Source organism: Thermobia domestica, chromosome 5 (assembly GCF_964235325.1).
Source record: "Thermobia domestica chromosome 5, izTheDome1.hap1.1, whole genome shotgun sequence".
Classification (NCBI taxonomy): Eukaryota; Metazoa; Arthropoda; class Insecta; order Zygentoma; family Lepismatidae; genus Thermobia; species Thermobia domestica.
Window position 1 is genome coordinate 230,555,366 of NC_137458.1, and position 21,248 is coordinate 230,576,613.

At 34.1% G+C, this 21,248-nt stretch overlaps 1 protein-coding gene across 1 annotated transcript in view; it reads left to right on the plus strand.

Moving 5' to 3' along the window:
• Nucleotides 1–1,369: 1,369 nt before the first annotated feature.
• The window catches only part of LOC145684788 (trypsin-1-like), a 63,159-nt gene continuing 43,280 nt past the window's right edge, over nt 1,370–21,248 (plus strand). Inside the window, exons 1-2 of the mRNA XM_081757158.1 lie at nt 1,370–1,473; nt 14,151–14,178. Of these exons, the coding sequence (XP_081613284.1) occupies nt 1,414–1,473; nt 14,151–14,178 (88 nt within the window). The 5' untranslated portion in view covers nt 1,370–1,413. The remainder of the gene's footprint in view (nt 1,474–14,150; nt 14,179–21,248) is intronic.

Sequence of the window (21,248 nt, forward strand, 5' to 3'; positions counted from 1 at the left end):
TCGTCAACCTATGCTACTTTAGACGGACACAGCATGCCAAACTCACCTTCTATTTAGCACAAAAATAAAAAAATTCATTTCAGTTTCAAACAAGCTGTTAAATTCAGCAAAACTCAGATGAATAATGTATAGGAAGAATTCAAAAGATTTAACCAGAATCATTCACACAGCACTAGAGAAAACATTATATATATATATATATATATATATATATATATATATATATATATATATATATATATATATATATATATATATAGTGTAGCGCTATATAAATGTGAAGCATGGACTCTAGCAGAAGAAGTAAAGCGAAGATCAAAGAACGGAAGCCTTGAAAATGTAATGGTATGGAATAATATTGAAAATTAGATGGATGGATAAGGTTACAATTTACAAAGTATATTACAAATGGTAAGAGAAGAAACGAATATACTGAAGACAATTTCGAAAGTAAGTGATATGATGGTTTGAACATATTATGAGACATGAAAGAATCAAGCTATTAGCTATGGAAAGAAATGTAGATGAAAAGGTATCTGGAGGAAATCCGAGTTTTGAAATATACCGATCAACTAATACAAGATGTATAGGATGAGAGGTACATAGAAATGAAACGTCTACCTCACGGTACAAAAATAGAAAGCTGCATCAAACCAATCCAAAGATATTTGGCACGAGAAGAAGAAAAATATATATGATGCGAATCTCATCTAATCTTAAAATAAAAATTTGGTGTCAGTGTATTTAAAGTCATGACCTCAGCATATACGAATAAACCTATAGATATAAGCAATCATCATTTTTCCTGCATATACAGGTGCAATCATACATATGTAATTAGGTTGAAATCTCGACAAACTACTTTTTCACGAGTTCATGTACTACACTTTTTTTTTCAGTTATTGTAAAATATAAATACTCTGACATACAAAATTTATCAAAACACTGTGTTGGAATCCAGTGTAATAGATTGGCTTTTAAGCGATCCACTGCACTATACGAAAACGAGAAAATAACATTTCTATAAGTCCCAAGTTCTAAAGAAAACCTTTATAATTTGACAATAAGAATATCTAGAAAGTTACGAATAATAGAACTGCTGATTAATATGATATGTGAATCGAAGAAAAGGGAAGACTCAACGGTCGTTTAAATTATGTGGAACGCATTAAAGTTCATAGTCAGATCAACAAAGTATGAAAATGATATACATTTCCTGTTTGTATACCTCTTACAGGAATTAGAATTTTATAGTTCATTATTTTCCAACACATACTTCAACTTCGTGGACATTATCAAAGCACTTTTTTCTTTGCTGATGGAGGTAATGTCAACATCATAAAACCATTTTGTGCTGACGTAGGTTTCAGTGTGTCGTGTCTTAAGAAGTACTGTACAAAAAGTACTATAATAATGCAAGTGATGTTCATTTCGGTTACTCTCTTTATGTTGATAATATGTTTCAGTTCAATGGTACGTATTTTCCGAAGTGTAGGTAAAACTAAACCTATTAATACGCTGTAAAATTGGTCAATTTGTGAGACACAGTATAGTTTTGACGAGGAGGCAATGCATCATTCTTTAAGAGTTATTAATTTTTCACTCTTGTGTTTTATTTTCTGCTTCTGTGATAGCTACAAAATATTCACGTTTCATGTACGCCCCCTTAACAACGGAATTATTTAACAACAAAAGAGTGTTTAGAAAGTTAATGCGTGATGCTGATTGTACTTCCTATTCATTTGGTAACTTAAGAAGAGTTACTTCGATTCATTATGCCATAAAAATATTAAATGTATAAGGAATGATTTTTTGTGTCTAGATTATATTAGTGTTTTTACATATGAAGGAGTGCAATATTCTGTTTGAATACAGTGGATATTGTTTGTTGGGTATAAGTTATTATTAATTAACGTGTTTTTAAAGAGGTAAAGGATGCTTCGTCTACTATACATTTGAGAGTATAAAAACATTCAATCGATAGAGAAAGAAAGATTTCTGAATATAACACATACACTAAAACATTTCACTGATAACCTAATGAATTATTAACAAGTAAGTTGACATTGTACTTACATCAAATTACATTAAATCATTACATACGTGTACACAAAACTCAAATTACATTAAAATAACGGTAAGTATAAATAACGGCATAACATAACTTGCTCTATGAACACATTTCTTGCTTATACATTTCATAAGCAAGCCAGTTTCACAAGAAAATAAGTCACAGTAAAGACTGAAATATTTGCTGAAAAAGAATAGTAACATTTATTATAGAGACCAAATTACTTTGTTTTCTTTGTAAGATTGTGAATTTCGAAGATGCATTTGGTCCTTAATATCTGCTATGAGTATGGCGTTAGTAGATTGCAATTAAGCAAATACTTCAAGATTCTTTTTCGTCAAAATCTTACATTCTACGCAAATTAAAGAATATAATCTCAGAAGCTGCACGAAACCAAATTCCTGATATAATAAATAGACAGAAGATGTAATTAGTACAAGAATATACTGTACATTTACATTGAATCATTTCTGTGCACATAAATCGTTGTCTACTTTTTTTAAAAAAAAGTATTACCATTAAATGGGATTTCAACACGTATCTATGTTTCTGTATTAATTTACTTCGTCGTACTTAATTTACTTACTCTTTTTCAATTTTTTCTGGTGCAGTTATGTTTTGTTTTGCTTATCGTTTCAAGCCCGATAATACTCAATTGACTATTTTATATGAAAAGTGTGACATATTACTTCTTGAAAACAATGAGTTGTTTAAATCACCCAAGTATTTTAATATGGCACTCGAATTCATAGTAAAAAATATTATAAAGTTGTAATGCATTGTCACTAAATAATTTTTACTTTTCTGATCTTTTTTTAATATGTTGAAGGGAAGGTGGAAAGAGTCCATTTAGGTTTTGACATAAAATATGTCGGAACATATTAGAATATTTTACAGATGAAATATATTAGTTAACAAAGGAAAAAATACAGAAATATTAGTTTGGTCTTAGATTATACATTATTTAGCAAGCTGTTAGGCGCCACAGCGTGTGAAGAAAATTTAAATTTGAACCATTAGTAAACTAAAATTGTGGTGAAGAATAAAAATTGACATGGCTCATATTTCAAGGCACTCCTCTGGCATTAAAGAAAATTAAGAAACATCTCTCTCAGTATGGCCTGTAACTAGATTTTAACCCTGGATTTCTCGGTTCATTAGCAAAATGCAAATCACTAGTTTACGGTTAATCGAGTTAAGACTGTTGGAATAGTTTTTTAACGTACAAGTGTGGTATTCATTACTTGTTCTTTAAAAAATCAAACATCGAAATCTCGAATTATGTATTATACACCACGGAAAATTTAAGGTTTCTTCCTTATTTCAAATTTCAATATTAGGCTCTATTGAAAAGTACATTATGTATTGCATAAAACACAAATAAAAACTTGATGAAACTGTAATATAAAAAAAGGAAACACGTATACTATATTTCACTTACTATGTTTTTTTCTTTAATATTTTTTGTAACATTGCGTTGGACTTCAGCATTTGGATTACACTATATTGGTTCATCTATGATGTGAAGTTTTTTTCTTAGATTAAAAATTAAAGTGGTGGTTCTTTATGAGTTGCGAAATTTTTTGGTGGAAATTTTGTGCTTTCGCGGGGTCAGCCTAGAAGTCTGCAGGGTGGATCCTCTTCTTCTATATAACCAATTCCTCAAAAATGATTTTCATGGATTCAGCAAGGGAAATTTGTTACTGGTAGTTTTGATGTAAAGTATGGAGGAATTGACTAATCACATTAGTGGCATTTGAAATACCTCTCCGTCGAAAATATTATGCTCATTTTCGCTCACTTGCGGATCCACGGGAAAGGCGGTAGGAACAACTGCCCACAAATGTTATCTTTCTATAGGAATATATTTTAATTATTGCACTAATTCTTTCTCTGTTGATATACAATTCCGTATTTCAAGCCTACATTAATCGTCCAAAAGGTAATCCGTCCCCTACAAACGAATCTTGTGGATCCACTAGTGCTTTATCTACCTATCTATCGTTCCAAAATTGATGCATATGACACCCCACAGACTTTCCTGTTCGTTTTTGCCGTAAAACAACATTCACCTTACTTTCAGACGATAACGTCAACAGAACACTAAAGAACATTTAAACATCATCTAGTTCCAAATTCCGATCTAGGAAATCTTAAAAACTATTCACGATTGCTTACTCCATACAAGTTTGAAAGGAAACCGATAAAATAATTTTTGTATGGAAACACTATTTATACATAATCCGGAGTCTACAGTAATTCGGTTAATCCATAAATTCCTACTCCCAGTGGGTTATTCTTTGTGCTGCTACTAATGGAGTTTGAGTAAATCATTTTTGGATACAACTAATTACAAATGTAGAATGATAACATACCATCTCGGTTCTATAGCTAACAGAACTATAGATATCCACCTCAGAAGTTCATGCGTTTTACAACTTGCATCTCTAAAACAAAGCGATTCCGAGGAAATGTTTACCGGAAGTCCTTTTTCTTGTCTATAGAACGAGATTAACCTTCCAAGCGTTGTCAAAGACCTTTAGAAATATCACAAGCGGAAATTCTTTCCATTAATGAAACACTCTCTCAATCGCGGACACTAGCAGACGTTGTCTATAAGTAACAGGTGTGAATGACGATGTAAATAAAATTGATCTCCTGAAAAAAAAAAAACAAGTATTTTCCACTTCTTTTGTAAATTTTTAGAAGTTTACGAACAAATGCGTGTATTTTAAGAATCACTAGTTTTAAAATCAATTTTGGATTTAAACCCCAAACATTTTCATTTTTAGAGAATTAAAGGTAGTTTCGTGCAAAATTTGGAGATAAAATTGAATACGAATATACTTCACTTAAATTTTGAAAGTTTGACAATCTCGCAGTAAATTTCTGACCAGCACATGAGAAACGATTATTTTACATTACAGCATTGTCTCATAAGTAAATGGCTGTGTACAATGAAATTCGTTGATAGGTGTACCGAAAATGTCAATATTGTAGAAATTTCTCTATTTCTACCTTTAGGAGCGGAATTTGCAAAAACGCTGAAGCATATGTTTATTTATATATTTTTATTATATTCATTTATTTATAATAAGGAGTTTGTGTGCCGAGACAACTTCAGGGAGAGATTCTATTCGTGATATAATTTATTCTTGACGAAACATTTCAACTCCCTTTTGCTCTTAAGAGTATGCGTTTCAGAAAGTTCTTTCTTACCTTTTCCTTCTGTGACAAAATATTGTATCCAAATTTAATATTTATCATATATTATGTTATAGGCGTTGATGGGTGAGTTGCCATTTCTATATTTTAGATGATAGTAAAGACTACGAAACTTACAATTTACCAGAAGATCGTAAATATAACATTTTGTAAAAGTATATATTGTTTGATTGCGTAAAATTGTAAAAACCTAAAGGTAATATTTAAAAATTTATCAGTAGCTACTTAATCGGAAATGTTCTTAAAGCTGACATTACTACAACAACATATGCTATCGCTACAGTGTGGTAGTTGAAGGGGGAAAGGGGGGAAATTCCCAGGAACCTCTGAGCATTTCCCCGGAATCTCGTTTCCTTTGTGCTTTCTAGGGGAAAACTTCGTAATGACATCAAACCTTCATGTGTAATTACAAAAATTACATTTATAACCAAATAAGAAATCAGATCATCAGTTTTTCAATTTACTACTCAGGAATCTGTATCTAAATGGATTTTATTCCAAGAAGACACAATATAAAGTTTTAGTACCGTAAGCTATCCGAAACGCTGAAAAGTAAGATCTCTTGAACAGTGAACAAGTTGAAGTGTGTTTCAGATCTCAAGTTTAGTTCTGTGTTTCGTTAAAAACTATTTTACTGTGAACAATGGATTTTTTTTACAAATATCTGTTCTACCTCTTTTGTATAATATACCTATTCTAAATTAGAAGGTTAACTACTTTGAATAAATAATCATCATAATTACAATTATGCGTAATTGTAACTTAAATTTAACGTGGTGTTCTAGTGATTATACAAATTGCAATTATGAGCCACTTTATGGAGACGCTCTCACAGAGGGTACCCAAACACTTTTATACGCTATGCATATTAGAAACCTGATTTTTCAAGTGTTTTGTGAGGAAAATGCTGTGAACTGAGAAATCATAACCTTTTCCATATTACACAGAAGTATTTCCCTGAGAGTAAAAGTTTCTTTTGGAATGCGTTGAGAAATTAAAACTTAGTCTGATTGACAGTGGCGTATTTTGTGGACTACCGGGCCTGCCGGCGGTAGTCCTAGAATATTACAAGATAATGTTATTATAATATAAACTAAATTATGTTAATAATTTTATACTTTATTATCTTCTTTCAATGATACAAGTTTCTGAGAACTGTATTATTTAGAAAGATCCACTAACTTCTTTGCACACAGTTGCATATCTCTCTCTCTCGTAAGAGGTCTTCGACATGACAACGGACAAGTAACCACTCTCCAGATACTACAGCAAAAATCGTATTGGCGCAATCCCCTTCGCTCCACCTCCTCTCGCAGCGTACGAACGGGCTGCCAGGTAACACCAGTTGCATCTAGAGAAATCGGTTTCTTGGGCGTGAGCGAAGAGTAAAGGGAAATTACAAGAATAATGACAGTGCATTTTGGGGGTCTCTGTGAATTTTGGACATCATGAGCCTCGTTCCATAGCGATTTGCGTTAACGCAACGAAAATTCTTTGTTTTAGAGCAGTTTGCGAAGCTCTTACATACTGAGGCTCCTTCTTTGCTAGTCGCCTATTTCAGCGTTCATTATTACTCGGGCAGCTTCCATTTACTCTGGTGAGTACGGTTACCGCCTATTCAATGCGAAATGTAGCGATACTTCATGCAACAAATAAAGGTAGAAATGTACGATCGTTTTTCTGTAATACTAATACGGTAATATAAACTTGCTATTGAAGAGAAAATATCTATCTACTTGATAAAAGGATGGTGTAAGTTTTTTTCTTATTTTGAAGACCTATAATAACGTAGAAACTGAACAATGGGACTAATAATAATAATAATAATAATAATAATAATAATAATAATAATAATAATAATAATAATAATAATAATAGTAATGTACAGGTGTTACAAAGGTTAGTGGTAGCCCAAGTCATCAAACCAGTACACGCCACTGCTCCAAATGCACTCGCTTAATACAAGTATATTTTAGGCACACACTAATTTTACCCCCACCTCAAAGTGCTTCAATTACCACACTGCTATCGCATGTACTAAAACACGACAATGCTCGAAGTCGAAGTATTCTACAAATAAAAATAATTCCGTGATGTAAAATGACTTATGCTCCAAAGTGTTTTTCTCTAGTCGTAAGAAGAATTTAGGCGTTCTCCTGACTAAAGCCCTATTGGCTCCTAGACACTTTTTCCGGTGATCCAATTAAACGAACCACAATAGTTGATTCCATAATCTCTGAAAATTTCGTGTTAATATCGCAATACTACGCAAAGGGCACGAATTTCTTTTATATTATAACAATCAGTGTTTTGCATTGTATGCATGTCGCGATTGACTCTGAAACTAAAGCTGATCATGTTGAGTATGCGGTTTGTTAAAAGTGTCTTAACGTGAACGTTTTCCATATTTTCCCAAGCAGAGTATATTAATTCAACCACTGAGATTGAAATTGCGGACATGTGCATTTGACGTTAAGGAAATGACAGTACTTGGTACCACTAAACCTTATTTAGAGGCCATAATGGAATGTCATACTAACTCATAACTTGCCAATGTTTTAATGGATCAGACAAACCTTCATTAAAAGAAGGATACCTTCTATATTTAGAAAATGTCCAAATTAAGTACACTAAGATTGGTACTTCGCTGTGTTCCAAAATCTCCAATGGTATTTAGATTCCAAATATGGTAAAGCATGAATCCAATTATAAATATATCCTTGAATTTGGTTCAACATAAGGGCATTAATACGGCAAAAATTGATGATGTTCAAGATTTTTTCTTTTTTTACTTTTGTGTCACCTACAGGCAGAAACTGAATTATTTTGTATCTAGAAAATTCCCAGTTAATTAAATATGAATGTGCTTTGCATTCACGATTTTTTAAATATTTATATTGATTTCAATCGTTAGGGTCTACACTTGTATATTGTATTGTACTACTAGTTTTCAGTTTATTTTATGTTCTTCGATAAAAGAGCACTTTCAGCGCTATTGCAAAATATGCTGTAATATGTTAAAATTATATACGTTTCTCAAGAATTACTTAATACACACTTCGTCAAAGTTTTTTTTTATTATATCAGCACCCTTTTGAACTGACGTGACTCCAAAATTCTATTGAATAAAATTGTAACTAACTTTAAATTGCATTCTTCTGGAAATCATCATTTTGACTATAACTTCTTTGTTAGGAGAACGCTTCAATCTATGGTATTGAGAATTTTCCTACTGAGAGGAGAAATCAAAAGTACGTAAACAAAAACTGCAATCAAAAAATGTAATTGCTGTATGACTAACGTAAATATAAACTTCCTATATATCTAAACTTTTGCTGTCATTTTGTGCGAAGAATTGCTACATTACAATCCTTATAGAACTTTCAAGATAAAACGCCATTTATACATTCGGAGGACACAAAGTCACGTAAAATTTCTGTTTCATTTTTACCTATTATATTATATTGATCAAGAATAAGCATGTGTTTCCATTATATTAAGATCAAACCTAATCACTGTTGGTGCATACAGTATACCCGAATGCTTTATTTTCTCTTCAGAAAATTACATATTTCCGGATCATCAAAAGAAGTATGTTAATGTGGAAAATCCCTGGATAGGATAACATTTCTAACCAATTCTCTAAATCTAAAATGTTGATGATACTGAAGAGAAAATGATCAGAAACAAGTTTGAACCAAACTGGGAATCAGAATGAAGTAATACTTATCTGGAGACAAGTTGTTTAAAGTTGTACACATGGCTTAATAAGTAGAGAATAATTGCATAACTAAATTAATATATTGTAATTAGTAATTCTCCAAAAATGGTTAAACGGAGCAACTGTTCTTTCACTTGATTTATATGCGCAATTATAAATATTAAGATTTCAAGTTGAGATAAAAGAACTATAGTGACATTCCATAAGTATCATTCAACCAGCATGCTACGGTTTCTGCAAAGTTATAGTGCACTCTTAGATGTTAGGTTAAAGCCTTCGATGTCATATGTGGTCTCTATAGACTTTTATATGAGGTAGTTTCTATCACATTATTATTATTGATAGGTTAAATGTTACAAGGATTTTACGGTAAAATAAGGTGAATTACAATTGAATCGATGAGTTCAAAAACCAGTCACCTACACATTTTCACCAAATTGAGATTATTTCAGTTTCCAGCTCAACTGATGTGGACACACATTTAAGCTGGAAACAAATCGTCTCCCCTCCCCCGTTATAGAAAATATTGAACATTGAAATTTCCATTTAGTTTGGAAACATACCATATCCTGGAGATGACATGTTCTCGAACTAAACTTGGAACTGTCAACGAAGTTGAAGGATTTAAATTAACTGATAAAGCGAAATGTAATGTTGCAGCTGAACTCATTGTGCAAGAAGGCATGCCAAAAAATTTTGTTAAACTTGATGAGGTAAACAAGCTGTGCATTCGTAAAGATAGCACTGGTATCGTATTTGATTACATGAAAAATCTGTCCCTCCTAGATATTCATGTCCAAGGCATTTTTATTATTGTTTATTAGTCAGTGAATTTTGCATCCATGATCCCAAATTGAATAGATCATTGTTCTATTCCTATTCCAGCAAAAGCCCCACTGAAGTTTGTTAGTTTGTGTTAGATAACCTGAGTGGGTTGGCAGAATATATTTGGGTACCTTATATATTTTTTGATGGTAACCAGGACAGAATCAAAATATCACAGTCGTAAGATTTATAATGCCTCTGACTTCGTTTTGATGTCATTCTCCACTTTTTCCCACTGCGGGGCCATTCATTCAATCTTTGTGACTGTGATTTTGAGGTCTTAAAAATCAAAAAAATCCAAACTGAAAACCGCATATGCATTCCTCAACAATATGTCACATTGATAGCATTATCAAGAACATCGCAGAAATTCGCTGTAAAGGAGGTGACAACAAATATAATATTTGATTCCAAAAGCTGTTGACTGGAATAAAGAAAACTATAACACTAGTTAACAAAGGTTTTGTTACATAAAAGGAAATTCCTGTTCTTAAAGGAACGTTTTGCGCTGAATTCGAATATGCACTCGGTTTTTCTCCATCACGTACGATTTTCCCGTAACAGAGGGATTTTCGGGAAAATCCCTCAAAAATTTCCCTTTTCGTTTATTTTACACCCCAAGATCTTGTCCCCTTGCATATACTAACATAGAAATTATACCTAAGTATACTTTGATTCATATTTAACAAACCCTCCAAGTTTCGTAATAATCGCTTTATTCTTTCTAGAGAAATAAATATGTTTGTATGTATACTGTGTGTACTGTTTATTGCACCTTATAGTAATGCTTTCAGATCTCTTAAGTTGAGGTAAAACGTTTTGCTTTATTACCACAGACACATATATAAAATATAATACAATATAATTTACAAGTGTGACAACTTACAATAAACAATAATACAAATGTACCAAAAGGTCATGAAAAGACAATCAAAACTATCACAATATATGAAACTTCCATTGGGTTACAAAAACGTACACTACTTCCTTCTTTTGTAAGAAATGTTGCATTCTCTAAAAAGACCCCAACAATAGTCCCCCATCATTGAAGGATCCCATCGTCCCTGGTACCTTTTCTCCATTGCCATTATATATTGGTGGAATCTTTCCCCCTGTTCGTCGCTGAGAGCGCCTAGGTTAGCAGGAAAGAAGCTGAGGTGGGAGTGCAAAAAGTGGATTTTTAAAGACATCCTACAACCCAACTCTTTGTATTTCTGTATCATGTCCTGTACGATTTCTGTGTAACTCTCAGCTTTGTTATTGCCCAGAAAGTTGCGCACAACACACTTAAATGCTGTCCAGGCAGCTAGCTCAGCACTGTTTAACTTGCTGTCAAAGCTATCATCAAGCATTAATTTCCTAATTTGGGGACCAATAAACACTCCCGCTGAAATCTTAGCATCACTCAGGTTAGGGAACTTATCTCGCAAATACTTGAAACCTTCACCAGATGTGTCCATGGCTTTGACAAAGTTTTTCATAAGTCCTAACTTGATATGAAGTGGCGGTAGTAATATCTTATTAGGATCTACCAAAGGAGCGTATTTGACGTTGCATTCTCCAGGTACGTAATTCACTCTGGGTTCCCATTCCTTCACTTCATAATGTTTGTCATCAGCTCGGCTATCCCATAAACATAAAAAACATTGGTACTTCGTGTAACCGCACTGCAGTCCTAATAAAATACCAACTACCTTGAGATCACAACATATTTGCCAACAATGGTCCTTGTAATTTATAAGATTTAGCAAAGTTGACATGGTGTCATAGGATTCCTTAATCTTCACTGAGTGCGCAAGTGGTATAGAAGGTTTTTTATTTCCATTATGTAAAAGGACAGCTTTAAGGCTGACCTTTGACGCGTCGATAAATAACCTCCATTCTTCTGGAACGTAAGGAATTCCTAGCTCCCATCAACCCATTTACATCCGTACATACGCACACATTATCTTGCATTGAGAAATAGCTTGAAAATTGAACATGCCTTTTCCTGTACACTGATATGTTCGTTTCTGCATCCAATAAGTTCCACTGCTGGAGCCTTGATCCCAGAAGTTCCGCCTCTTGTTTTGTCAGGTGCAAATCACGGAGTAAGTCATTAAGTTCACATTGCCGGATGAAATGTGGCTCGCGAACACAGTCAGGGATGAACGTTGGATCCTTGGATGTACATGTTGATGTCGATGGTTCATCAAGGTCATGATCATCATCAGAGTCTTTTGGCCATATCTCTTCCCAGTTGGTAGGGGGCTCGGGAAGTGGAAGTTCATCCCCGTGCGGAATAGGTCTAATTGCGGATTTAACGTTGGGATAACTTATTGTGTATTTGCTTTTTTTTAGAATGTCCCTTAACTACTGTGAGACAAAAATAACAATCATCCAGATGGTTGGTGGGTTCTCTCCACACCATTGGTACAGCAAATTTCATGAACCTCCGTTTCCCTTTGGCCCATGCAAGTAAAGTGACGTAGCACGACGCACAAATTATGTTGGGTGCCCAAGTTTTGTCCTGATCTCCCACACGACATCCGAAATATATAAATATAATATGCTAGTTTCACCGATGGCGTAATGGATCTACACTGTCCTTTAACTACAAACTGGCCACACACATAACAAAAACTATTTGGTGAGTTAACACACGAACGCCGTCCTCTTGACGCCATTGTACTGATCACAAACTAAACTTCTGGTCTTAGTTGGGTATAATGCCGTTAAGATCAAACATGAAAGCACTCTTAGCAGCAAGGACAACTTTGAAAGTGAAGTAGTGTTAAACCACACGTCAATATAAAAATGTACAAAACTCCCTCACCAGGTGTCAAGAACACAAGAAAGAAAGAAATGCGCGGGGGGAGGGGGGAAACTATACAGTAGTGGAAAATTCAGACTGCATTAGTTCATTGTTGTCAACAATGAGTCTGTATTCCATTCTTTCTTTCTTTTGCATTCTGTTACATTTGATAACCATTTCATGAACAAAACGAAAAAACTTGGAGAATTGTATATATGTGTGTTAAGATATACATATACTGTACGTTTCAAAAATATACGTTGGAAGTACATTCTATTTTTATACACGTTTCTAGTTTACAGAGAGCAATACAAGTGTGTTGTTGATTATTGTAAATATTCATTTTTATGTCTGTGTTTGTAGTAATAAAGCAAATCGTTTTTACCCCAACTCAGGAGATCTGAAAGCATTACTATCAGGTGCAATAAACAGTGCACACAGTATACATACAAATATATTTATTTCTTTAGAAAAGAGAAATTTTTGAGGGAATTTCCCGAAAATCCCTCTGTTACGGGAAAACTGTACGTGATGGAGAGAAACCGAGTGCATATTCGAATTCAGCGCAAAAAGTTCCTTTAAGATCAGGTGATTTTTCTCATGTAACAAACAAAAAGTTGAAATTTGTTAACTAGTGTAATCAATAGACTTTTACGGAAAATCAAAAAATGAGAAACAGCAATTTTAGGTGTCAGATTACAACAGTTTAAGTTACGAAAGCTCGACACCTGATGTAGTTGAATTATCTAATTTAATTGGTGGTTTATGCAAGTTCAGGTTTGCTTTGTTTTTAAAAAATACGCTGAAAGTGGCTGTACGGCAAGTAAGGAAAGCACATTCTGGAAACGTAGCCACAAATCAGAAGAAAATTGTAGACATCAAGAAAGTGATCACATTCATCCCACGTGAATTTTTGCCTTTCTATGAATAAATTTGTTGCTCATCACAAATTGTCATGATCCAGAAGAGAATTTCTAAACCTACACTCTTAGTTCACTACCTTTTGTACTTATGATTCAAAAGAATACCTGAACTTATAGACTTAGTTTAGCTTTCCGTTAACTGTTAATACTATTTATTACTACATTTATTTCAAGTTTTAAGTGAAAAATTAAAAATTTTCCATTTGTTGAACATAATGTAAGTAAGATTTCATGTTTTGTACAAAATCAAGTCATCTCCAATTTTTAATTTTCTTTTTTAATGAAAAAGAACGGGTTATTAACATATAAAATTGATTTAATCTTATGTAAGCAACCACATTCTAAGGCCAGAAAATGAAAACAGCCCTATATTAAATGTATATTGACTAATTTAGTTTTTTGTCTCTGCTGTAAAATTAGTTACGAAGGAGATGACTGATTTTCGAACCCACTGATTCAATTACAATACAGAAGCACACATACAATCTAATAAATTACAATGTAAAATTACATTTATAGTCTTCTTTATGTGTAATTTTTCTAGTTTATTTTAATATATCTTTCACAGAAATGTGTTTTCTGTATTTTCAGACTAGAGCTACTGATCCACTGCCATGCAGTAAGAACTCTTGAAATTTGTTGTTTTTGCTTTATGAAGCGTGAACATAAATGCGATTCTACTTTATGCATTCTAAACAAGTACAGAGGTTAAGTACACTAATAAGTGCAATATTTAAAGCTTTTAAAGTAGAATTATCAATGGTGTATACTAACAGATGTTAGAAATAAAGAAAATATGTTTGAACTTTCATCTGTTTCGAGGAATTATTACGAAAGAGAACTATTATAATTTAGACATTCTAAGAAATTAATTCAAATCTAATGTCGTTTATATATGTACCAAAATAGTAAAATGTATTAATACAACACACACTGTACATATACTTGATTCAGATATAGGGGGCGCGGTGGCTCAGTGGTAGAGCGTTCACCTCTGGTGCTTGGGGTCCCGGGTTCGATCCCAGCCCCCGCCAAGTGAACTTTGTGGTGGACAAACACCGTGCTCGTGGGTTTTCTCGGGGTTCTCCCGTTTCCTCCCACTTTCTTCATTCCACCATTTCACTCATATCTCATTATCACCGTCTCCTTTAGCCTAACCGGCATAACCGTGGGACGTAAAACTTAAAGATTTCATTTCATTTCATTGATTCAGATATGACATTATTGATTATAATTTTTGCGTAATAATTCCCCACTCAATCTTGAGCAAAGCATTTTAATAATGTGCTTCATTTTTTTTCAAACTAGAATTAAACTATACCCATATATCAGATTGTCTAAAGTATTAAACCTAGCGCGCTCAATATGGTGTTAGTGTCTCAAATCTTAGGATACATGAGTCACAGCGGGAAAGTCTAATATCATTTGATAGCTGACGGTTGAAGATAATAGCTATGCAAAAAGTGTTTGATTTTTTTGGAATCAGGTGTAAGGTTTTGTGCCGTGAAGATAGTGAACTTTCCACAAAATTGCCCTATATATTAAAATTTTATTCCGATCGATAAACAAACGCTGCACTAGCTTTTGAATAAATATGCGTTCTTTATGGACGAAACACGCGATCAAAAGGAACAGGTAAAAGATGGTCGTTTAGCTTTTGTTTTGGGTATTTGGATATCCAATATAATTCACGTAGGGAGCGACCAATCACAGGAAGCGTGGATTATATTCTGACAAAAACCCAGCACCTGGGGCATATAAGCAGCCATGATATCACCAATGACTTAATGCTCCAGCACCAAACAGATATAATCAATTTGGAGAAAGCTGGCTACAAATAAAGCTCGGTTTTTGCGTGCCACATGATCTGACTTAAACGTATTTACGTGATCAAATTTCTATCTGTAAATCTCTACTGAAAGGTAACAAATTCATGGCATATCTGAATCGATTGTTCAGGTGTGATGAAAAATGGGTAACCTGCACCAATACTGTGCGAATGTGATAGCGCTTGAAGTAAGGAGAAGCTGTATGGTATGTGGCAAAACCCGAACTTTCACTCAGGTAGGTTATGTTGTGCGTTTACTGTGGTTGGAAAACCAACGTGCATGACAAACTGCTGCCACCGGACAGATCGATACACTCGGATATGTGTTGTCGACAATTCAAATGGGTACACCTCGTAATTCAAAAGAAATGGTGGTATTGCTCAGTAAAAAGGATCCCGTATACCACGATTACAATGCCAAACCGCATAAATGTCCATCGATCTGTGAAAAATACGAGAGCCAGGCTGTGAAGTTTGGATGCATCAACAGTGTATATGTGACCTGCCATCGTCAGATTGTCATCTGTATCGATCTCTGCAGAACATCTTAAATGTTGTTAATATCAAAAGAGGCCTGTCACCTACCAATTTTTTGATCAGAAATCAGAGAAGTTGTATAGCGACGGAACTCTTTTGTAGCCGTACAAATGACAGAAGACCTTCCAACAAAATGGTGCATATGTGTTTTTTTCTAATATTACTTACAAATCATGATAAATATATTCTCAATTTTACCTCCAAAGCTCAATCAGACCTACGACCTGATATTTGTATTTTCCTTTAAAAAAATTGTATTAATCATTTGAATGTACATCCACTGGTATAATTCAGAATAATTAACTGCCTGTTCTTGTAGTTTACAGAATTGTTTGTAAAGCTGAGTTTATGTGAATAACTGGCACGTTTGCATTGACTAAATTCGACTAAATTTACTTAACAACAGTCATTTACATACTCCAAGTGCGAAAAAATGAGTCATTAAATTTTGAAATTAGGGCGTTATGTTGATTGATTTATTAATTAATGTGTTGCGAATATTTATTATCAACACTCAGTCTCTGTAAAAATACGACCTACTGGTCAAAACGTCTACTGAGTTTCAAATTCGACTAGGCAACAAATTTTACTCTAAGGTTTACACAAAGCATGAGCATTATCTACTTCACCACGTGAAGGCACTGTGGGTAATTTTTGGCACGGAGAATCTTAGTTGGAGAAAACTTCGACAAAAGTTGTTTCTAATTTGTTCTTTACATAAAACAAAAGATTATTTTCGTGTGATTTAATATATATAGTGTATTTATTAAAAGACAAATTCTGACAAAATTATATATGAACTAATAAATAATATATGCTTTGGTCAGAATTAGTATTTTAATTTATACAGAAGTTCCAAAGCTAGAATGAGTGGTATATAGTGTATTTATATACTACGCTTTATAAAATATGAATATTGAATACAATACAGAACATAGAACTATATCACCAAATGATATGCTGTACTAGGACATTAAAAATACATATATAGGGTGGATCATTTATCGTGATTCTCTCTTGCAACTTTTAAACTAATAGACAAAATAACGCTGCAATGTGGAACCATGCAAATATTGTAAAATTCTCTCAGTTTATTTAAGATAGAGCAATTATCGTACTCGGGAGAATGGACTTTCCCATCACATTTTATTATAAATGATCCTCTTGAATACAGAAATATATTACAATAATTAGTTTTCTCTAATATTTTAGGTAAGAAAGTGGAGGGAACCAAATGACCAACCGTCGTATGGTTTTTGTAGGTGAGGTTACTTTCTTTGACCAGACATCGTGAGAGGGGGTGATTTTGTGTGATTAGGTGTCTCTCGGTGACCGGACGTCGTAAGAGAGAAAGGGAACCCAATGACCAAGCGTCGTAGGGCTTTTAGGAAGGGTATCTCTCAATTGACAAGCGTCGTGAGAAAGTAAGGTGTTCCCAATGACCAGGCGCCTTAGGGTTTTTGGTGGTTTGATCAACCTGTAGAGATTGATGCTTATTAAGGCTTGCTGCTGAATTTTCTCTTAAAGTGTCGGCTACTTTTGGTGATCTCAGTCTTGCCGACTGTTGGCGATGGTGGGCGACTCCTCTTCGGTACTGTCGTCTGCGTTGTAGTTGTTTATTGCAAACACGTGTATTACACACATGGTTGCAGCATGATGTGAAGACATGCGGAACCTTACACCCTCATGGCGTAGAAAAAAATAAGCCACAGTATTATCTTTTTACATTATTGGAAATTGCATATTGGTCGCAGTATATACTGGAAAAGCACTGAAACACTTAAACACGAAGTCAAAGTTTAAAGCACTGGACACTAACACAACACTGTATATATATATATATATATATATATATATAGCACTATCACACAAATAGAGTTGAAGTTGAAGTTGAAGCACTAACAGTTTGTCCTCTAGCCTAACAGGATCCGCATACAGTACTTCATCTCCCTCAAATTAGAGGCTGTCGTGGCTTTCGTGGTTATAATTAGTATTTATATACTAGGTCACTGATAGTAATGGCCGTACTACTTTGTGCGATGTCAGCACTGTCTCTGATGCCGAAGGAATTGACTTCATTGTTATTGGGAGAGAAATCTCGACGCGAGAGTGAGATGTTATAGCTGGTCGAGTCCTGAGGCGACGGCACAAATTTTGCAGGAATATAAAGAATAATATTGCTATGGAGGCTGTGGTAATGATCGGAAGGTGATTCATAATGCAAGAGAAGGCATTTGCGTGATATTAGCGATTGATCATAATCACACGCTTATATAAATAACAAAGAAAACAGCCCATCCCAATTAGTAATTAGATTATTAAGGCCACTACGATAATTAGTGTCCAAGGGAAAGTTGGCGCCAGATGAAAATCCGAGAAATGATCGGGAAGTGAGTTCTTCTCATGTTGTAAGAGGGAATGCATACAAGTAATAGTTCGTTGAAGATTTTGAAGATTGAGGGTAAAATTGCTATCGCTCTTAGTGGGCAGATACCGAAATTCAATTGTAAAATTGGCCGTATGACGCGAAGGCAGATTTAGGGTACCAGTAATCACTCTTTCGAAATCTTCATATTTAAAAAATATGCAGAGGATGAATTAACACCATCTGCAGCAATTATGTGATTTCGGTGCCTGGTAATTTGAACAAATTTCCTAGTCGTCATATGGAGTCCCATGAGTGAATAAGTAGAATTCTTCAATTCGGGAAAGAGTGGGCATCAAGTGGCAATGGGCAGTTGAATTCCGAAATACTAAGTTGTATAGGCAATCAGTTCCTTGTGAACGGGCTTGAGATTGAGTCTTGCAGATGGAGTACATTGGGTGAGGTTGACATATGGAGAGATCCAGTTTGTAGATTCCTTCGGTGGTCCAAATATCATAATCTGCTAATCTGATGCGGATATCAGATTAGTATCCGTTAAGAATCCATTGTTGAAAATTTTATAGAGCATATAATGATCCTTATTATGTATAATAAGAGTCTGAATCCAAATTTGCCAATGAGGAGCCAAATCAGATAAGCCTTCGAACATTGATAGATGTGACCTAGGTCACGTTCTATTAGGGAACCACGTAGATTTTGATTACTAGCTATCATTTTCCGGGCAAGATCTGGCTTTATGAGAGCGTCATTGACGGTGTTTCGCAGTACGCCCTGTATAAAGGAGTTGAGGTGTTGTCCTATAATCTGAAAGTGTAGTAAAGTAATTAAAAGTCGTTCATTTGTGGTAGGTTTACACACAAGTTGAAGAATTTCATGGTGTACTTGAGATATTTTCTCAACGGCTACTGAAAAATTGGTGACTAAATGCGGAATTTCGTAATTATTTTGATTTCTCGGATCTGACTACTTAAATATTGATTCTGTGCCTGAATTTGATTTATTGCTGATTTTAATTTATAAACTTCGAACTTCATTAATTTGTGAAATTTCGGCTAAAACCACTAAGGCCGAAATTTGCTAGTCCAAGTAATAAGTTAAAAATAAAGCGTTTAGATCGTGTGGAACATCTTGCTTGAAAATCACAAGGTAAAATATCTTTAATCTTGCCAACAAATTGCTTTTCCTTGCCATGAAGTATTTTAATAAGGTTTTCATAGTCAATACAGGATTCGTTTTTCAGCTTTACTGTTGAAAAGTCAAGATGCAAACTATATGGCAAGAATTCCGTGGCTTTGCAACTAATAATAGGCTTAAATTTGGTATTGACAATCCATATTGTTTAAATATAAGTTCACTAGCTTGTCCGGTTGAAAGCACTGTGTATGACAGCAAGACAATAAATGCTGATTTCATGATTCTCCTGTTGAATTAGCAGTTCCTACAAGAGAAAGAAATAGAGTTATGAATCACTTCTGAATTAAAGATAGTCTACCATGGTGCATGTCTCATTAATAGTGAGCTATTATCAAAAATCAAACAACATTTAGAAGACAACTACATAAGAGGAGAGAAAAAGCGTAAAGTGTTGAAAAGTGTTAATGAAGAAAATTTGCGGCGAGAACTAAAAACGTTGTAAAGACATTTAAAGAGATTGTAGCCGTAATAATACTGCTACCATACATTATGAAAGAGGTGGTTTCTTTGTAGCTGGAGAGTTGTCTGTAATTGGCAATCGCCGATTGTCCTTAATTCGTATGCGTACATTAAAAAGAAACTTGAATTCTTTGTTCCTAATTGGATAAAACTGGTTAAACCAAAAGTGATGTGATGCAATAGTTTTGGCCATGTTTCATGGTTTCGTTGGGCGAAAAAATTTAAGAAATTCTGTAGAGTTTTATTCATGACCTCGACAAATCCTATAGCTTTGTGATTAAACGCAGGGCAGAACTTAAATTCAAAATTATATATTTCTTCTGTTTTTGAAATTTCTTCGCTCTGTGCACTGGATGTTTCTCCAGATGAAGAAAACGAAAGGCGTCGAATTTTAAAATAATTTCTTCCAATAAAAATTGTTCAATTGTATCTGCTGTTATGCTATTGACAGCTTTGGTCACTATATAACGAGTGCTTGTTTCGATTTCAACTAAAACTAATGTTGGTTTCCCTTCTTCATGTGGATAACTTTCTAAACTGTCAAACATTCATCGTTCTCCTATAAGACCTGGCAGGTAATGAAGGAGTTCTCTGTGTGTTTTTTCGGGAATTTCGTTAAGAATTGACACTCTTTGCAGTTGTTAATTCTAAATGCTAAATATGACTTCATGTTTGGCATGTAGTATTTATTGAGGACGATCTTATATGTCTTCGAAAACCCAAAATGGGGTCCTGACGATCTTTGTGAAAACTCTTCTGGATACACAAAAGATAAATTAATTCAAGTTCTGGATGTTTTTGTCTGCGGTAAAGTAGGTTTCCTTTAAGCAAAAATACTTTGCTGCTCTCATAGCAGAACTCTTTGTTGGTTCTTTCCCTTCTACATCTGCTATTATGTCAATGTACGAGTCATCTTCGCGCTGTTCTTCGCGTAAATTCTTCAAAGATCTTGGATGTTGTATTTGAAGAATGGGTTCTTCTAAAGAATTTGAACGGTATGCATACATATCCTCGGTTGCCTGATGTAGGTCTGTGGCTTCTTGATTATCATTGCTGTTTTGTTCTAAGCGGCTGATGATATAGGCCGGCTGCTTTTTTCCTTTAATATGGCAGATGTCAAACTTATAGTGGGCTAAGAAAAGTCTATAGTGTGTGTATTTTCCTACTATGTCCGGATGCGTGTATAGAAAAGACATTTAGCGTCTGTAAACAATTTAAATTTACGATTACGTAGGAAATATCTGAATTTGCGTAAACCATATATAATAGTGTATAGTTCTTTTTG